At 39.7% G+C, this 19382-nt stretch overlaps 2 protein-coding genes across 2 annotated transcripts in view; both read left to right on the forward strand.

The window, feature by feature from the left end:
• Positions 1-19382, forward strand: part of LOC120574202 — a 166747-nt gene that overhangs the window by 109209 nt on the left and 38156 nt on the right.
• Positions 9291-15677, forward strand: LOC120574205 (deleted in malignant brain tumors 1 protein-like). Its single transcript, XM_039824430.1, has 7 exons — positions 9291-9426; positions 10149-10184; positions 10289-10603; positions 10969-11271; positions 12584-12883; positions 13175-13464; positions 15360-15677. The coding sequence occupies exons 1-7, from the start codon at positions 9384-9386 to the stop codon at positions 15387-15389; spliced, it is 1317 nt and encodes a 438-aa protein (XP_039680364.1). The 5' UTR covers positions 9291-9383; the 3' UTR covers positions 15390-15677.

Here is a 19382-nt window from a genome sequence, read left to right on the forward strand (position 1 = left end):
TTTTTTTTTTTTTTTTTTCTTTATTTTTTTTTTTTTCAACTTTTTTTTGTTTAACTTTTTTTTTTCACTTCCTCTAATTTTTTTTCTTTTCTTCCCCCCTCCCTTCCCCCCCCCCCCTCCCCCCCCCCCTCCCTCCCTCTACTTACATTCTTTATTATATTATTTATTAATGTGATTTATTGCAAGAGATACCAAGGCTGAATTTTGGGAAAGAGACTTTAGATACAATATTAGGGGACCACTAAGGTCTATATAAAAGAGACTTCAGATACAGTATTAGGGGACCACTAAGGTCTATATAAAAGAGACTTCAGATACAGTATTAGGGGACCACTAAGGTCTATATAAAAGAGACTTCAGATACAGTATTAGGGGACCACTAATGTCTATATAAAAAAGACTTCAGATACAGTATTAGGGGACCACTAAGGTCTATATAAAAGAGACTTCAGATACAGTATTAGGGGACCACTAAGGCCTATATAAAAGCATCCAAAGAGCACCATGTCATGGGACCTTTAAAGGGAGGAACTTACATACATTACGCATGGTCAATATCAAAAATAAATACATATCAAAGAACAGAGAAGCTTGGAAGACAACACAAAAAAGAAATGTGAATTAATTCTCTGCTCAGGACACCACTATATTTTTTCATAGCAAATAGCCGTTTATTGCTATTTAAAAAGTAGGACCTTTATACAGAAAAAATCTTAGTGTTAAGAGACTTCATTCCTATACATAATACAGCTGCTATACTCTACAAAAAAGCTGCTTTCCAAATCATGTTTTGGAATATTTCTCTTACCCATGGCCAAATAGTGAAAGTTTCTCTGTTGTTTGCTCCCCATGGCTGACACTAAGGCTGCTCTGTATCATTTATCAGTGAGAGAACGACAGAAAACTGAACTTACTACTGCGGTTCACAGAAGACTGCACACTACTAGTCCTTCCTGGAACACTTCCTCTTTTTAAAGCTTTTTTCAGCTAAAATTAGAGTACTGATAGCCTGGATGCCAGCCGAACTTAGCCCCGCCCACAAAATTTGAGGTCGGGAAGTTGACTAGAATCTGAGTATGACCACGTCAGGCTAGAGTACTGAATCACTGTAGCTCTAAATCATGCTAAGTACAAAAACTGCAGCACCAAAGCAACTCATCAATCACTACTACTGCCTCTTAAAATTGTTGATTACAGTTTTTTCCAACTGCTTACGCACAAAATCTTTTCATGTCACACGACTTTTGAAACCTCTCACTCAAAGACGTGCAAAACTACATAGCAAATCTCCAAAACCATAAGCTATTTGTCAGCCTTTCCCTCAGTTTTCAATTGCATAAAACACTTTTTTCAAAACACTGCACACAATTCTCTACCTAAGACACAAAAATCTAATAGGAAGTGACTTGCTTTCCTTTTCTAAACACAACCAATCAAAATGCTACGCTTATTTACCAGGGCACACACACACACTCCTCACATTTGCAAACACATTATGTCATAACTGAACACTAACCAATCACTGCTTTAGTATAGGCCTATACATAGGTCAACCACGACTCCCCACTCCCCCCAGCAATGGTTTGTCTTCTGTGTTCTCTGCCTAGGATAATTGCATTGTTTAAAAAATGAGTGGAATAATTACGTCTGGCATGAGATTTTATAAATATCTTAAATAACACATTGGTTATTCACTGACCTACATATCCCAAAACGAAAGCTGTTCCCTTGATCATTTAACTTAACACACATACCATAAATATCGGTTAAATTAAAGATGACATGGTACGGAAACTAGCTTCAAAAAGGCCAAAAAAGTGAGATAAATGCGGGTGTGCCGCAGCTCCTGTCCCGGCTAGCCGACCAGCTAGCTGCAGCTAGCTTTGGACTGCTCGCTAGCTGGTGCCCATTGCATCGTAATATCCACCGGTCAAATCTTAAAATAGGCTACAGCGAATATAATCACAGATAAGAAGATGGCTAGATGTTACAATTATGCGTGGTTACTACTGATCATATACACTCCGTGATTTAATGCATGGATTAACGTGTGTTAGATAATTATATATATATATATATTCTTAAGTAAAGAATAGATGTTAATACAAAATAAACCCTACATTGATTTCTTATGTTTGCCATTATGAGGTACCTTCCCCCGCTGTGAGCATAGCATTGCGTACCTGTAACCTAGCCAGCTACAAAGAATTGGTAAGCATCCAGACTTGTAAAAGCTTTGAGAGCAGCACCAGTGTATGGGGATACCCCGTTTAGTGGTACAGATCGTGTGGACTGAAGTCTGGCAGACTCGGCGATTTAATGAGGTTTGTGAAAACGGAGGGAGGAAGAAGGTAAGGGTCGGTATCCAATCCTGCAATCTTCAACTTCTCCAAATACCGCTCATTGTGAGCACCTACCAGATGCCCTACCTTGACTGATAACGGCACGACAACTTGTTGTTCAATAGAAGAAGCCATGAAGAAGAAGGTTATTATATTATTACAGTTTATTTAGTGTTATTTATTTTAAACTGATTGAAACTAATGAAACTTTCCGCTCGTCTACTACACGTCTAGTACACTGTCACGTTTTTGCAAAGGGTGAATACTCTTTAGCAATATTCAATCCCTGAGGAATAAGATGGAGGAATTGCGGCTTAACACAAAGGTCTGTAACGAATATCAGGAATCATGCCTAATGATTTACACAGAGACCTGGCTTTAGGAGGATTTTCCAGACTCATTGGTGCAGGTACGAGGCTTCTCATGTGTGCGTATGGATAGAAACAATGACTCAGGGAAGATGGGGGGAGGGGGTGGGATCTGTGTTTTTATTAATGACTCTTGGTGCAATAATTACACAATAAAAGACAGGGTGTGTACTCTGATCTTGAACTCATTTGCATTAGCTTAAGACCTTTTTATCTACCTAGAGACTATGGGAACATCTTTATATGTTTGGTATACATCCCGCCCAGTGGGAACGCATCCAAATCAGCCTCATGTTTGTAGCAGACTGCGTCCACCAGCAGTTAAAAAACAAGCCTGATTCCCCTATATTTGTTCTCGGAGACTTCAACCATCGCAAACTGGAGCAGGCTCTTCCAGGATTCCAGCAACATGTTAAAAAAAGCACACGGAAGAATAGGATACTGGATGAATGCTATGGCAACATTAAAGATGCATATGCTGCCAGAACTACCCCCACCCCCTCTAATCCACCTGATCTACACCTTTAGTGTGTCATTAAAAAGAGCAAACCTGTCTCAAAAACTGTCAGTGTGTGGCAGGATGAGAGCAAGGAGACATTGAATGGCTGCTTCCTGGCCACAGATTGGGATGTCTTCTACCAGGACAACAATATTGACAATATTGCGGAAACCATAACAGGGTATATTCATTTTTGTGTCGACACTGTTGTGTCAAAAAAGACAATCACAATTTATCCCAACAATAAAGACTACATCACACCTGAAATTAAACATCTGATCAGGAGGAAAAAGCAAGCATTCCAGAACAATGACTTAATGGAGCTGAGATCAATTCAAAAAGGGGGAAACTGAAGATGGCTCCGGAGGAAGACAGCACACGTGTTAGGGAAGCCTTTTTTAACGAATAATTCGAAAAACCTTTGGGACACTGTGAAAGAAATGACTAACATGAACTCTGGAAAGAAGGAATTGAATGTATGGAATGATTTGGACAAGGCTAATGATCTCAACATTTTTTACAAACGTTTTACCATTGGATTATGAAAGTAATGTGACCTGCTGCAGAGACCTGTCTATGTCATTACCATGTGACCCAATACAGGACAGAATAATAATGATCCCTAATGCTGTCACCACAGTTTTTAAAAAGCTGAACAGAAAGAAGGCCAGTGGGCCTGATGGTATTTCACCTTTAATTCTGAAAACATTTTAGGATTAGCTGACTCCGGCTTGCAGCCCTCTATTTCAACTCTCTGTCGATACATGTACCATCCCTACTATTTGGAAGACATCTGTTGTCATTCCTGTGCCTAAAAGCCAGCCCACAGCATAATAATGATTATAGACCAGTAGCGCTGACATCAATAGTGATGAAATCATTAGAATGTATAATGGTTGGTAATTTAAAGAGCGAGGTCTCTTGGACCCTCACCAATTTGCCTATAATATAATGGCAGGGGTACTGATGATGCCTTAATCACAACTGTACACTCGATCTTAAAGCACCTTGAAAATGCATCAGCTTATGTTCGATTATTATTTATGGACTTCAGCTCTGCATTCAATTGTATTCTCCCTCAGACACTGTTATGTAGATTACAACAGATGGAGGTGAATCCTTTCATTATTAGATGGTATTTCTTTTCTGACAGACAGGAAGCAGCAGGTAAGAGTCAACTCTACTCTTTCTGATACTCTGAACATAAGTAGAGGTGCCCCTCAAGGCTGTGTAAGCTCTCCCTTACTTTTTACAATATACACAAATGACTGCAGAAACCTCTATAGAAATTACCACAATATAACATTTTCAGATGATATGTCTACTGACAAAAGATTCAGACATTGCTATCTATAAACAGGAGATAGAGGAGGTAGTGAAGTGGTGCAACAGGCATAACCTGTCGCTTAATGTAAATAAACCCCAAACATTTTTTTGACCGCAGGTCTATAGGAGATAAATGCACACTACAAATTGAAGGTGTACTTGTTGAGCAGGTAAAACATAAGTATTAAGGCATACAATTAGACTGTCAGTAGCAGTGGTACCATCAAGTGGAGTTCAAAGATAAGTCAGTGTCTATATTTTTTTAAGACAACTTAGAGTTCATGGAGTGGAACAAAGATGTTATGCTACTGTTTTACAAGGCAGCCATTGAATATATTGATTGTTATTGCATTATGGCTCCACAGCTCCAAAACTTGATAAAAAGGGCTGGAAAAATAATTGGCCAAATGCCACCAACTACTCTTCAGGAGCTCTTCGAGGAGGCGGTGAGGAAACAGGGTGTCAAAATCACCCACGAGCCAAATCACCCCCTGTATAGTGAGTATGAGCTGATGCCTTCAAGCAGAAGGTACAGGTTACCAAACTGCAGGCTTAATAGGTATAAATTCTCATTTGTGCCGCTTTCAATCAAATTAATGAATAATAAGAGATAAGATGTGTGTGTGTGTGTGTGTGTGTATTGGCTGCAGTGAATCTTTGAGGAATCTAAAATATAAGACATGTTTTCAGTTATTTCACACTTTTTTGTTAAGTACATAATTCCATATGTGTTCATTCATAGTTTTGATGACTTCAGTGAGACTCTACAATGTAAATAGTCATGAAAATAAAGAAACACATTGAATGAGAAGGTGTGTCCAAAGCTTTTGGCCTGTACTGTATATATATATATATATATATATATATATATATATATATATATATATATATATGCTACGTTATATTTGATGTGGTTTAATGCAATTGGGAATTGTGCAATACAGAAGTTATTGACCACAGCACGAGTTAACAGGAAATGTGCAATCTTTATTTCAATTTAGTGCAATACGAGGGGGGGTGGGAGGGAAAAGGGGATGTGTTGTGTGTTCTCTTCTGTTCTTCTGTGATTGTGAGGAAAGGTAGGGGGTATTGTGTGAGGTTTATTAGATGTTCATCGAAGCATTGGATTAGGTAATGTATGATTATGTTTCTATGTAGGTTAACTGTATGTTTATTGTGCGTTTATGGGCGATGTGTCACCATTTCGTTCTCTTGAATGCCCAAGATGAATTTCTCCTATAGGAGACAATAAAGGCTTATCTTGTCTTATATCTTAAGATTCAAGTTACAAACATAAGAAAATAGTGACTCTGACTGAGTTTCTTTAACTACATCCTCCCACCCACTACCAAAAAGCATGTTAACTACTTGAACATATATTTGGCTCTCCTTTCCTTCTGGCCAGCACATTTCTAAATGACTCTCTGATTAAAGTCAGTCATCTCAGTAACAAGTCTCTTTTCCATGGACAGCATGGCAGTTCATTCAGCCTCTCCTGGGTCATGGTGTTTCTGAGAAAAGTTATTATTCTTTTCAAGTTTGAGAAGCACCTCTCAGCTTCAGCCGTGGTCATGGGTGTGGTTATGACAACTTTCAGGAGAGTGACAGTTTTGGATAATAAAAAGCTGGAATAGCTCCACAGCACCACAGCAGGCTTTGAACTCTTCCTTGCTGTAGATGAGACTGAGCTCTGTCTTCTCTTCACTTGTCTGGACTCCGTTGATTATTTTTTTCTCTTGTAACAGACAACATACAGTCCAGTACCTCGTTGTATAGTTTTTACATGCCCTTAAAAACAGTGGCACAGTCAAGGTGCTCTTTCGAAGCTCCATCAAGAAAGGTAACAAAATCCACTAACCCGCAAAATATCCCATGGTTATCTGAGTTCTCACTCTCACTCACTCACCACGTAAAGCCAACTGAAAGGCTCCACAAAATTTCGCACTCTATTATTCTGGACAGTATGGGTTGATTTTTTCTTTTTTACCTCTTCGTTGTGCCTTCTAATGCCAATCCTGTAGACCTTAGTTGGTCAGCAATGCTAACTCTGCCAAAAAACTTTAGCTACATACTATTATCAAGATGGCTGCGGTGTGGTGTCTTTAGTTGCGATGCTGTGATGCTGTATGAAGAGGAATCCGCTGACACTGTTCTTGATTATAAAAAGTTTATTACATCAAAGAATTCAGCATCAATTTACAAGCTTCTGCAGGAGCTCGGAGAGACGACAGTTTCCCAATTCTCTAAATAGTTGTTCTCTGCCTTTCTTTGTGGGGACACAGTATATATCTATAATTTGGGTATCATAAGATGGGGGTGGGAGCAATAATTTGACCAATGGCTACAAGCCAACAAAGACATCCCTGTTTTGGGAGGGGGGCCCCACTGATAACGCTTTCCATATGTTTCCTGTGGAAGTGGGGCAAAGTTCATTTGAATCTTTTTTATACCAAAAGCTTAAGTACAAGTTATAGAAAGTTCAGATAAGTTCAGATACTACAGCGGCTACTTTCATTGCATTTTCCAGAGAGATGTTTTAGGTCTCTTACCCCTGTTGTCCACACAACCTCAGTGCTGACACATTGAAATAAAAGACAGGAAAAAATAAAAATAAAAAAGCATTGCTAACATCACAGCCAGCCAGCCAACTCCGTTTCGCATAACAAGAGTGGGTGAAGCACATGGTGAAGCCCCGGATGTAGCTTCCTCCTCTGTCACTGGCCTGCTGCTGGATTTGTAAATCGGGTTGGTCCGGTCCAAGATCGTTTATCCTCTTTTTTTCTTCCAGCGAACTTCAGTGACATATTCATGCCATTATCTCTTCGAAAGTGATTTGTGTGATCGTCAGCTTGCAAGGTTTTGGCAAAGCGACGGTATTGCCTGCGCGAGTAGCGGCCAAGACTGTAAAGTTGAATGACAGGTGTCGAGAATTAATCAGACTGGATAAAATAACATGTATCCAATTCTGATTTGCCAGGGATGCAGCGAGCTGCGCCCTGGAGGAGAATCTTTAAGAAACCAATTAGAGACCATGCTTGCCCAAAGTTTAAGGACTTATAGACATTTATTTTTCCAGAGTCCAAGTAAGGAACTTGTGGTTCATAATGCTGTGAAACACATTACAGAGGCAAGCCATTTCCAGAGTGTCATGGAGTCATAGGAGACACTCTGCTCAAAGTGCTCACCACTGTGTCCCCGCTGCCAGTGTCAACAGCCGGGTGTAAAAGGGGATTTAGCACAGTGAACCGTATTCTCACAGACAGAAACAGAAGGAACGTCTCCACACTGAACAGCCTACTGTTCATTTCAGTAAATAGACCAGGTGTTGCCTCCTTCGCTGCCTGGAAATTTGCATAGAGCCCGTTTAAAGTATGTTTTCTTAGTATGACGCATAGGCCTTCACTGTAGCATATTTATTTTTATGTTGTTTTTTTTTAATATTGAAGTTCATAAATAAGTGTTGTGACTGGCCTGGCTGAGTGGCACTATCCATGGTATTGAAAGGGGGGTTCATTCTTGCATGTTTTATTTTGTTGTGCATGATTGCAGAGCCTGTGTCCGCATGAGTAAGTTGAAGATAGGCGCGACTAGTAGACCTATTGAAGTCATTTCAGTGTAGGAACTGTGGCCTAATACTGATAACACATGCACAATCAACATTGTCTTTGAGGAAGTTCCCCAGGGTAAATACATATTAAATGACAACTTTTCAATCAGCACTTATTATTCTAGCGTGTCTAGAATGAGATGATCTGCCGTTTGGATTAGTTTGATTTAATACAAACATTGCTAACATTATTTAGCATGAAAACAAATACTGTGAACATCAAACCATGAAACACATCCCATTATGAAGGATGAGGTCACATAAAGCATCAAGGCAGTCGTATGTCTGTAGATATAGTTTATCATTATAAGCCTCTTGGTTTGCTGAATTTAAGAAAATTAATGATTACACTTTGATGAAACCACTTTGCTTGGATGCGGTTGTACTTCACATGTGTCATGTCTTTTTTCTCTTCCTGCCTTGGGAGTTTTCCCACATTTGTGATTGTCTGCCCCACCTAGACATGTTTTACCTGTTTTTTTTTTTGCCCTCTCGTTACAACCACTGCTGCCCTGTGTATTTAGTCTGTGTGCTGCCTTTGTCTGGTCTTATTTCTTTGTCGTACTTTGTGTTTAGATGTGCTTAGATTTGCTTCCAGGGTTCACTTTCCTAGTGTTCCTGGTTTTTCTCTGTCATTTGGATTTACTGCTTTTGTTCCTGGCTCCTAGTGTTATCTTCCAGTATTTTGTATTACTAGCACTTTTGGGTTTCTTTGGATTAAGCTGTATGTTTTTAAAACTCACCTTCTGTTCCATCAAACCTGCCTGCCTCGTCTCTTGCACTTGAGTCCATACCAGCTTTCATCAAACTGTGACACTGGGAGCCAAGAGCTTACAGATGGAAGAAGGGAAAGCGGAAGAGTGGAAACAGGGAGCCGGGAGCTATGGCAGGTAGCTGAGATATATGGCTGACATGTGGAAGTCAATAAAGACATTGAAGACTCTGGCTTAAGGCTCAACATACCTCGCTAACCCACTAATCTCAACTTGTGGTACACACCTCTATTATCTTTTTTTGATCAACAACAATTTTAAGAATTAGCCATTGATGAGTTGCTTTGGTGCTGCAGCTTTTGTATGAACACTCTATGGTTCAGAACTACAGAGGTTCCGTAATCTGTAGTTTTGGCTGAAAAAAATGCAAGAAAGAGGAAGTGTTCCAGGAAGGACTAGCAGTGTGAAGTCTTCTTTCCTCCGCAGTATTTCACTGATAAATGATAAAGAGCAGCCTTAGTGTCAGCCATGGGGAGCAAACAACAGAGAAACATTTGCCATTTGGCCATGGGTAAGACCAATATTACAAAATTGTATTTAGAAAGCAGCTTTTGTAAAGTTTAGCAGCTGTATTGTACAGTAAAGACATGAAGTCTCTTGAGACTAACTTTCAACTTCAGTTTTTCAGTTTGAAGTTCCTTCTCTTTATTTAAAGTTAGCAGTAAACAGGTATTTGCTATGTGAAGATATAACGGCATCCTGAGCAGAGAATTAATTTGCATTCCTCTGTGTGTGTGTTGTTATCCAAGCTTCTCTGTTCTTTGATACATATATCATATCATAATCATGATTTGATAGCTTGTTCGGTCGTGCGTGCATGGGAGTCCCTCCCTTTGAAACAGTTGAATGGGCAGAAAAATGTGTTGCTAGAAACTGAAATTAAATCATTTATGTTTGTGATTTGAATGGCTTAACGTGTTAATGTTTGGAAGTGTAGTCCAATGAACTTGAAGTTTAAGAATGTAATATTATGAAATTGAATTCAATAGAATTCAATAATAGAAAATGTTACTCTCTATACTTTCACATTCAGTTTACTGAGACACACATCCGGTCGGTGATGAAGGGAAATGAAGTGCACTTTCACACAACTTTGGTCCGTGTATGTTTGGATACTTTGTTTATTGGATTAAATCCAAAGTGGCAGAAACCCAACCTTCCACAAACTTTATTTATGTCTTAAAGCTTGTTGAATTTATGAGCCTTACAATTTTTTTCTCTTTCTCTCTATAGTTTATTTTATCTTGAGTTCAACTTCACCTGCTGCAGGTCAGTCAAGTCTATGGTGTAATGCATACAATCCTTTTAGTTTTCAGTTTACAGTCTTTACAAAATACTTAAATATTGTATGTTATTTATTATGTGTCTGACAGATGGTCAGATCAGATTAACTGGGTCTGGGTCTACTCGGTGCTCTGGAAGAGTTGAAATCTATTACAACAACATCTGGGGAACAGTCTGTGATGATAATTGGGACTTAAACGATGCTGAGGTGGTTTGCAGACAGTTGGGCTGTGATACGGCACTGAGTGCCCCTCAGTCAGCCCGCTTTGGTGTAGGAACTGGACAAATCTGGCTTGATGATGTAGCCTGTACAGGAAATGAGAGGTCTCTAACTCAGTGTAAGCACAGTGGATTTGGGACACACAACTGTGGACATAGTGAGGATGCTGGTGTTGTCTGTTCAGGTAAGACAGATTTTGGATAAAATGTTTTGAATAAATGTGTCCTTTTCTATAGACAGCTCTGTCACTCAGATGCAGTGATGGAAAAGAGCTGGTAACCACAGCATACTTTTAGAATTAGAAAGCAGAACAAGTGTGAAATGTTGCTAACACACCAGAAACTGTTACTTAAACTGTAATGGAAGTGAAGCAGTGTATCAAGTGCTTGATCAATATCATACTCAGTGTTATAAGGAGTGTAAAGCATGTAAATTAGTCATAACTTTTGCCAAATGTGTTTAACAAAGACGGTTTCTGTCATGACTAAATGAACACCGCCACCCCCCACCCCCCCCAGCAATGGTTTGTCTTCTGTGTTCTCTGCCTAGGTGTCAGATTGTCTGGGTCTACTCTGTGCTCTGGAAGAGTTGAAATATATCACAACAACATCTGGGGAACAGTCTGTGATGATGATTGGGACTTAAACGATGCTGAGGTGGTTTGCAGAGAGTTGGGCTGTGGTACGGCACTGACTGCTACTCAGTCAGCCCACTTTGGTGAAGGTACCGGAGAAATCTGGTTTGATGATGTGGCCTGTTCAGGAAGTGAGAGGTCTGTAACTCTGTGTCAGCACAGTGGATTTGGGACACACAACTGTGGACATGGAGAGGATGCTGGTGTGGTCTGTTCAGGTGAGAAAGATTTTGTAATGGTTTTCTCAAAGTCAGCTAGATGGTTCTGCTAGCTCAAAGTACCCTGAATGTCCATACAATCTCATCCAAAAGTTGTCAAGATGTTTTATTTAAGACCAAAAATGCCAACCTCATGGTCGCGCTAGCCCTTGTGTTGCACTAAGGCACTGTATTAACCCTTGTTTTGTCCATCGGGTCACCGGGACCCGAAGGACAAAACAAGGGTTAATACAGCACCTTTGTGCTTTTTTTGTACAGCATTTTGGTCAGCTTAAGCCATGTTTAAATGTGCTCTAGAAATAAACTTGACTTACCTACTTTACAAGAGAAAGGGTTTAGAGAGCAAATCTCAACAAAGTAAACGGAAGTACATAACCCTTGTGTTGTCCTTCGGGTCAAGGGAAAACCGTGACTGTCTCTAGTAAATTTCATTGTAATCCATCCAGTAGTTGTTGAGGTACCAAAGTGGTGGACTGCAGACCGACATAGGCCCTTTTTATAGATTGATAAGAGGGTGGGGGGTTACTGTGTCCCTGCCATTCCAGTGAGCAGGGCCTTCTGCATGCTAGTTCATTCCCAGCCTTATTTAATGTTATTAATTACACCTACTTGCCCTTCAATGAAAATGTCAAAATTGTTCCTGTGAGCTAAGGGCCTCTTGCTGTCCACAGAGCAATGCTGTGGCTAAAAATACATCACATACAAAAGCGAAAACACAAACATTAGGAAAAGCACTCCAAATTCAAAATGCTTAAAATATCAAAGTCTATACATGAGTAAATTAAAACATCAAGAGAAATGTTCTCAAAATAAGAAAGAGACGCAAATGCTTAAATACAAAACATACATACTGTATATGGCTCTTCTACCCAAATCCTACATTTTATGTACATCATCCAAGTAAATTGCCATTTGAGGTCCCACTCTTGACTTGAATGGGATAGAACTGCACACCATATGCAGGGAGACAAGCATATAATCAGGTTGTATTTAAAGTGTTGAGCTTGTGTTGAACCTTTCATATGAGACTGCATTCACAGCTTAAACTCTGGTTGTCTTTTTCAAATATCAGTGGAAGAGAAATTAGATTTGAAAAACAAGCATGTGAACCTGAAAAAATTGTGCAATTCTGGAAAGGCCCATAGAACATAAACACTGCCTCTTTACAGTAAAAACAGACCAGTCAATTCTCAAATCTTTAAACTTTTTATTTTACACCATGAAGGCTTTTAAATCTGTACGATTTATTGGATGTTCCATCAGTTAGAGTTCCCATTATACCTCCTCATTATATTGTTGTGTTCTGTTTCAGTACTCCTCCCTAAGCTCAGCATCTCCATGAATCCTGCTGCTAAGGTTACCTGGGGTCAGAACGTCGGCATCACTTGTTCTGTCTTAACTCAAACTCAACAGATTTTAAGTTCAACATTTATTTTGAAAAAGGCTTCAAGTTCAGTTGGAGAAACCCAAACATCAAGTACCAACTCTGCTACCTTCAACATACCTAAAGTCAACTTTGACAATGAAGGATCATACCAGTGTCAGTATAAGATAACAGTTGCAGGTCAAGACTTCACCTCCTCAAGTGACTCTGTCAGCCTTTCTGTTACTGGTAAGGAAATCAATCAGTTACCCAAAAATGTATGTTTAAACATTTTGTTTGCAAAGTTATTGGCTTTCTTGTTGAGTTATATGAGGAGACACCTGTGAGTGGTATCAATTTTCTCATCTAACTTCTGCAAGAAACAAAAAAATATATTAATTAAGCAATTCAGCCAACTTATTAAACAACAAGGGAATTTCCCCAGTGTGGGATTAATAAAGTCTATCACATCTTAAAATTTTAAAATATATCTCAGCTCAAGGTAATACATTTTTCACTCTAACATTTTATTTTTTTCAGTGAGCCTCCCGAAACCTCGCATATCCATGAATCCTGTTGGTGAGGTTACCTGGGGTCAAGATGTTGGCATCACTTGTTTGATCTCAACTCAGGTTTTAGGTGGGACATTCATCCTGCAGCACTCCTCAGGCTCAACCAGAAAGACCAAACGCGTACCAACTCTGCTACCTTCAACATTGTCCAAGTGGACTTTCACAACGAAGGATCGTACCAGTGTCAGTATCAGACAAGGAGTTCAAGTCAAAACTTCATCTCACCCCAAAGTAACGTTGTCAGACTCTCCGTTTCTGGTAAGATTAATAGATAAATAATCTAATAACACAACACAACAAGTAACACAGAATAGCATTACCAAGAATAACCGAACATAAAGAAACAGTACAGGGATATAGCAAGGAGTTTGTTAGGCCGGTTACACACTGCCTGCCTGGCGTGAGCATGGCGTTTCTGTTGCGTGGCAGCTGCATGGATTTTTCTGTCTTTACACACCAGAAAAGTGTTTCCCATTGATAAAATTAAATTCCATGTTAAACTATGTTATTTAAATATTATATAGATTATATATCTGCATTTATATCAAAACCTAGACTTTCAAAAATCAACATGTCATTTATTAATATGTATATGTGTCAAAATGACATATAAACATATTTTCCTATTCTATTTTGCTTGGAAACGCTTCCAACACGCTTGCGTGTCGCATGAAAAATAGGCGTCGGTTCTATTTCTAGCATGCACGTGTTTTCAGTGCACCTCAGACGTGCGCGTCACGCAGGCAGTGTGTAAGCTCTTACCTGTTAACATGGGAGCTGAAATATAAACGGACACGCCATGCAGCTGACACGCTCACGCCATGCAGCCAGTGTGTAGCCAGCCTTAATGTACAGTGCCTTAGGAAAAGGCAATGATATATAGCTATGCATAATATCTATATCATATCACATCACATACTGTATATTGGCATGTAGATATCCTCAGGTCTCGACTCCTATCAAGCATGAGTCATTTCAGGCAGAATGGAAAATGTATATTTGAGTTGCAACAACTTCTTGTTTTATAGCAAAACATGCAAGATGGTTGCCATGCCACGTCACGTTGTTTGACGAAAAGTCAAGCTTTTAATAACTTTCCATCATTAAGGTCTTTGGATTGTACAGAATATTTTTTTAAAGTTGATCTGGTCGAATCTGTAGGAGGATTTCTTTAAAGCTATAGTGCATAGTTTCTGTCGCCCCCATGAGGAATTCTAAGTAATGATAAAAATACTGTCAACAATAGTTTAGGTAGCCGGCTACAGAGCTCCATGAGCTGTCGGTCGTATGTGTTGAACCCCAGGAAGAATAGTCTTCACTACGGTGATGACTAATGGTAATCCTTAATAAATGATAAACAATAAACTGTCCACACATTCACATGACTATTGGCTATGGATCCAATTGGTCACGCCTGAGCCCAAGCCAAATTTCAATATTTCAATAGTCTCCCAACACATTCTTATGAACAGGTTTGTATGATATCGAACGAAAATGTATGAATACCAATTCATATGACATCCTATGAAATTAGGCGGCCGCGGGCCGTTGCGGCTACAGAGCTCTGTGAGTTGTTGCTGGTATCAGCTGCAGTTGGTAGTTAAGTTTATCCGACAACAGGTTACTGGTAGCCAGCTACAGAGCTCCGTGAGCTGTTGGTCTTATGAGCGGACATTACATTCAAGTATAGCCAAACATAAGGGGGCTTATAGATAGCCTACTATACTACTCCTTTTCAGCATCATATTTATACTCTTGGGGTCTACTAGAATAGATTTACATGCTTTGACGTTAAATAAACATATGTTTCTCAAACTGCCAATTTCTGCAGCGCCTTTGCCTGAAACACTCTGTCTGAGATCAGTCTGACCAAATTCAAACAAGTCACTGGGCGGGTGTCACACCACCACCTCATGCAATGGCCGATGAAACGATGTTTTGAGGAAGCTGGATAGAAAACAACCTGGATATATATAATCCCAGCCAATAACAGCGTGCAGGGTGTGCAGTCCGTTCTCATAATAAAACATTTTCACAAAGGGTCAACATGCCAAAACTTGTGCTCACCTTTTCCATCTTGATCTATGTTGATTCATTAATTTGATATTCTCCTAATACTCTTGTCTGTTTTGTACTTTTCCTCTTAACTTTAGTGCTGCTGCAGCAGCCCAGCATCTCCCTAACATCTCCTAACAGAGGGCTGGTCTGGGGCCCTGAAGGTGCACAGATCACCAGGGGTTTCAGCTTTGTCTTCACCTGCTCCACTTCCTCCCATTATCCTGGAGGTGTTTTCCATCTCATCTTCTCTGGTTCAAACCTCACCAACACAGAGCCAGCAGTCAACCAGTCAGCCTCCTTTTCCTTCCCAGTGGCTGAATATGAACAACAGGGCAACTACAGCTGTGTGTATGAAGTCACACTGTCCTCGAGAAGATTCACTTCTACACAGACAGCACAGATTAGTGTCGCCATTAAAAGTAAGTAGAATAACAAAAAATAATTGAACAAAATTTTGCAATGTTTTATCAACAATATTTGAATGATACATAGACTACTTCCTGTATATGGGGGGAGGTTGTTGGTTCAATCCCCAGAGTGGGTGCTCTTGAGCAAGGCCCTTAACGCAAACCGCTCCAGTGGAGCTGCTCAGCAGATCAGACTGTGGTTGTACTGGGCAGCTTCCAGGTATGAATGTGGAACTGTGTGAATGTGACAGGTCATTGTTGCAAATGAGAATTTGTTCTCAAATCGACTTACCAGGATAAATAAAAAGGTAAAAAAAATTTTTTTTAAAGCTGCATGACTATGTACCAGCCATGTTACTGTTATAGTAGTCTGGATCAATGGAAGTACATTTCCGGGATAGGTGCCTGACATTGCGCCAGATGTCTCTCGCTTTCCACTCTTTGTGTGTAGCCATTCTCAAACTCCCTTCGCTCTGGGAAACAACAAATCTCGAGTTAGGAAACTACATGCTGAAAATGGCAAGTTTTCAAGAAATGTTTTTTTCTTCTATACCAGATTGTATGTGTGGTGTAGCCAGACCTTACTCCACAGCACTGTGGAGATAGGCCTGGCAATGCGAGAGATGGTTTAAGGATGGTCACAGTTTGGTTATGTTTAGGCACCAAAACTATTTAGTTAGGTTTAGGAAAAACATTGTGGTTTGTGTTAAAATCAAGTAACTTTACTTCCAGCTGTGCATGTGACGCTGAACATGACGTAGCTCAGTTTGTTCTGTAAAGTAAACTAAAAAATTCAACATTTACTTTTATTTTCAAACAGTACTTGAACCGGGTCTCCTGGTTTAAAGTCCTGTGTTTTAAAAGTAATGTCTACCATACACTAGAAGACTTTAGGATTAACTGTTGAATGTTTGTCTCTCCTAGTGCATTTGTTGCCGCTGGTCTCTTCAGTAGCTGCTGGGGGTCTGCTGCTGCTCCTGCTAGTCTTGGTGGTGGTCTGTCTGGTCTGCAAGAGGAGACGACGAGCCAAGCACACTGGAGCCCTCGTCCAAACTCAATGTCTGTGCTCACACAGTACACATTCATCCAATAAGTTCAAATGTTTGTAAATAATTTCTTCTAATGTTCATGATGCTTGTGTTTCAGTGGCTGCCAGAGTCAGGAATGATTATGAAGAGGAGTATGAGGACAACGAGGCTGACTATGAGAATGTTGATCCAGTGGACACCAAGAAGAATCTTAAAGAGGAAGCAGGGAAATGGGAGGAAGAGGAGACCAATGATTATGTGGAGCCAGAGAGCGACGAAGATCATGATTATGAGGAAGCAGGCCCAAGTGCAAGTATTATAAAGACCAACAAGGTATATTTCAGCGTAGAGGAAAACAGCGAACAAGAAGAAGATAATGAAGATGACTATGAAAATGTTGATCCAATGGACATCACGAAGAACCTCAAAGAGGAAGCAGGGAAAGGGGAGGAAGTGGAGACCAATGATTATGTGGAGCCAGAGAGCGACGAAGATCATGATTATGAGGAAGCAGGCCCAAGTGTAAGTATTATGAAGACCAACGAGGTCTATTTCAGTGTAGAGGAAAACAGAGAAGAAGAAGAAGAAGAAGAAGAAGAAGAAGAAGATTATGAAAATGTAACCAAGCCATTTGGTTAAGAAACTTTGGACATTTATGGAGAACAGGATATTTCAAAATGTCACAGTGGTTATCGTGGATGAAGCACTGTTTTTTTGACCCACTGCAAAGAATTTAAATTTTAGGGTGCTTTCACTTCTGTAGTTCGGCTAATTTGGTCAAGACCAAGGGCAAAAAAGTATACATTGTAGCATTTTTCAGCTGTTTCAGTTCCTTTTCACACCATACAGTTTGCCCTGGTCCGAATCAGCTGATGATTTGGTGAAATGAAGCAAAAATGCAGCAACACAAGTCACAGTCATTTTGGGCTGCAACAATCTCACAAAAAAGGCTGCGAAATCCTGGAGGGACTGACATTTCCTAAACTGCTCTTTGATTGGTCAGAATTAACATGCAGGAAAATTCAAACAGAACTCCCAGTTGTAAACAAAGAGAGGAGGAAAAGCCAGCAGACTACATGTGTTTTTGCCTACTAAGTTCTAAGGAGAGACAACTGCAAGGGTTGATTGTAGCCCTGGTCATCATAGCACAGCACAGCTGACTACGGCAGCTGGTTTAGTCCAAACATGCACAGTTCTTCCAGTAGTTGGGTCTGTTCCAGGTCGGATCACGTTCTCACCACAAACAAATTCATCGATTCCACCGAACTAAATTAGGCAGGTGTGAAAGTCCCCTTAAAGTGATTATTCAAATAGATGGAGTAGATACATGTTAAAATGATGCTGAAGAAACTGCAGCATGGTGTCTTCCGGCTTCAGGGGAATTGGCTAGTCATTGAATTATTTTATTATTTTGAATTGCATATACCTAGATAAATTACCAAAACTCTTGAATGTACTCTTGTAGATTTAGGTTTTAATATTTTAAAAACCAGCAAAGCCAGAAAAAAAACTATTTGGTTTTTGATATGTCCAACTGTATTTCTATAGTTCTAAATTATTGTAGGCTGGCCTATTTACATATTTGAATATTGTAATTTATCCATCCATCCATCCATCCATCCATCCATCTTCGTCCACTTATCCGGTGTCGGGTCGCGGGCGCAGCAGCTCCAGCAGGGGACCCCAAACTTCCCTATCCCGAGCCACATTAACCATCTCCGACTGGGGGATCCTGAGGCGTTTCCAGGCCAGGTTGGAGATATAATCCCTCCGCCTAGTCCTGGGTCTTCCCCGAGGCCTCCTCCCAGCTGGGTGTGCCTGGAACACCTCCCTAGGGAGGCCAGAGGCATCTTCCAGATCAAACCATTACCACACTTACCGATGAAACAATATGATGATATTATTATAATTAATAATTATGAGCTAGTTTTGTGGCTCTGTATCATAATTTATATTTTACAGGGGACTTGAAGCCAGTTAGTATAACTGAAGCAAAAGGAGAACTGGTTGGTCTCTGGACATACAGTATATGAATATTTTATTATATGTAGTCAATAGGTGCAAAAAAATTATAGTCCTATGGACAGTAGCTCATGATAATTTTATTGCTGCTACTATGCACATATTTGTGATTTATCGTATTTACGTCATGAATTGTTAATGTTTGTAGAATTCTATAATCTGGTGTTTTGTATTTAATTTGCATTGGATTATATAAATGATTTATTGTTCCATCTTCGAGTAACCACGTGCGGAAAATAGCAATTGTGCTAAAACCTGATAGAGTGCAACGCTCCTTGTTTTTATTAGAAAGTTAATGTTTAATTGTGCACTGTCCCTGTCTGAATAAAATGCATTACATGGCCCCCCATGTACAGAGTAGCCAAAATAATTGTTTCATCATGCACATAATATATAATATAATTTATAGCTTCTTAAATATTGAAGTATATACTTTTCATGTTTATGCTACCTTTATTAATTGTTTTTATTGAACCATCCAAGTCCAGTATGGGTCTTTAATACCCATTTCAGTACATTTCAATTAAGACCTCTTTATTTACACCTATATTAACTGTCTTGTATTATTTTAAATAAACTTTTCACTCTCTTGCTGTGAGTTGACAATTGAAACCACTCAGTGCCTACAACAACTAGGGTAACAAATCACAGCAATTGCAAT

This window comes from Perca fluviatilis, chromosome 15, assembly GCF_010015445.1.
Source record: "Perca fluviatilis chromosome 15, GENO_Pfluv_1.0, whole genome shotgun sequence".
NCBI lineage: Eukaryota > Metazoa > Chordata > Actinopteri > Perciformes > Percidae > Perca > Perca fluviatilis.

What these genes read in the sequence shown, in the direction of transcription:
- LOC120574205 (XM_039824430.1), top strand. Translation starts at nt 9,384, where the DNA reads ATGGGGAGCAAACAACAGAGAAACATTTGCCATTTGGCCATGG. An exon ending in TTCAACTTCACCTGCTGCAG is followed by an intron (nt 10,185 to 10,288) that starts GTCAGTCAAGTC and finishes TGTGTCTGACAG; the next exon opens with ATGGTCAGATCAGATTAACT. An exon ending in TGTCAGCCTTTCTGTTACTG is followed by an intron (nt 12,884 to 13,174) that starts GTAAGGAAATCA and finishes TATTTTTTTCAG; the next exon opens with TGAGCCTCCCGAAACCTCGC.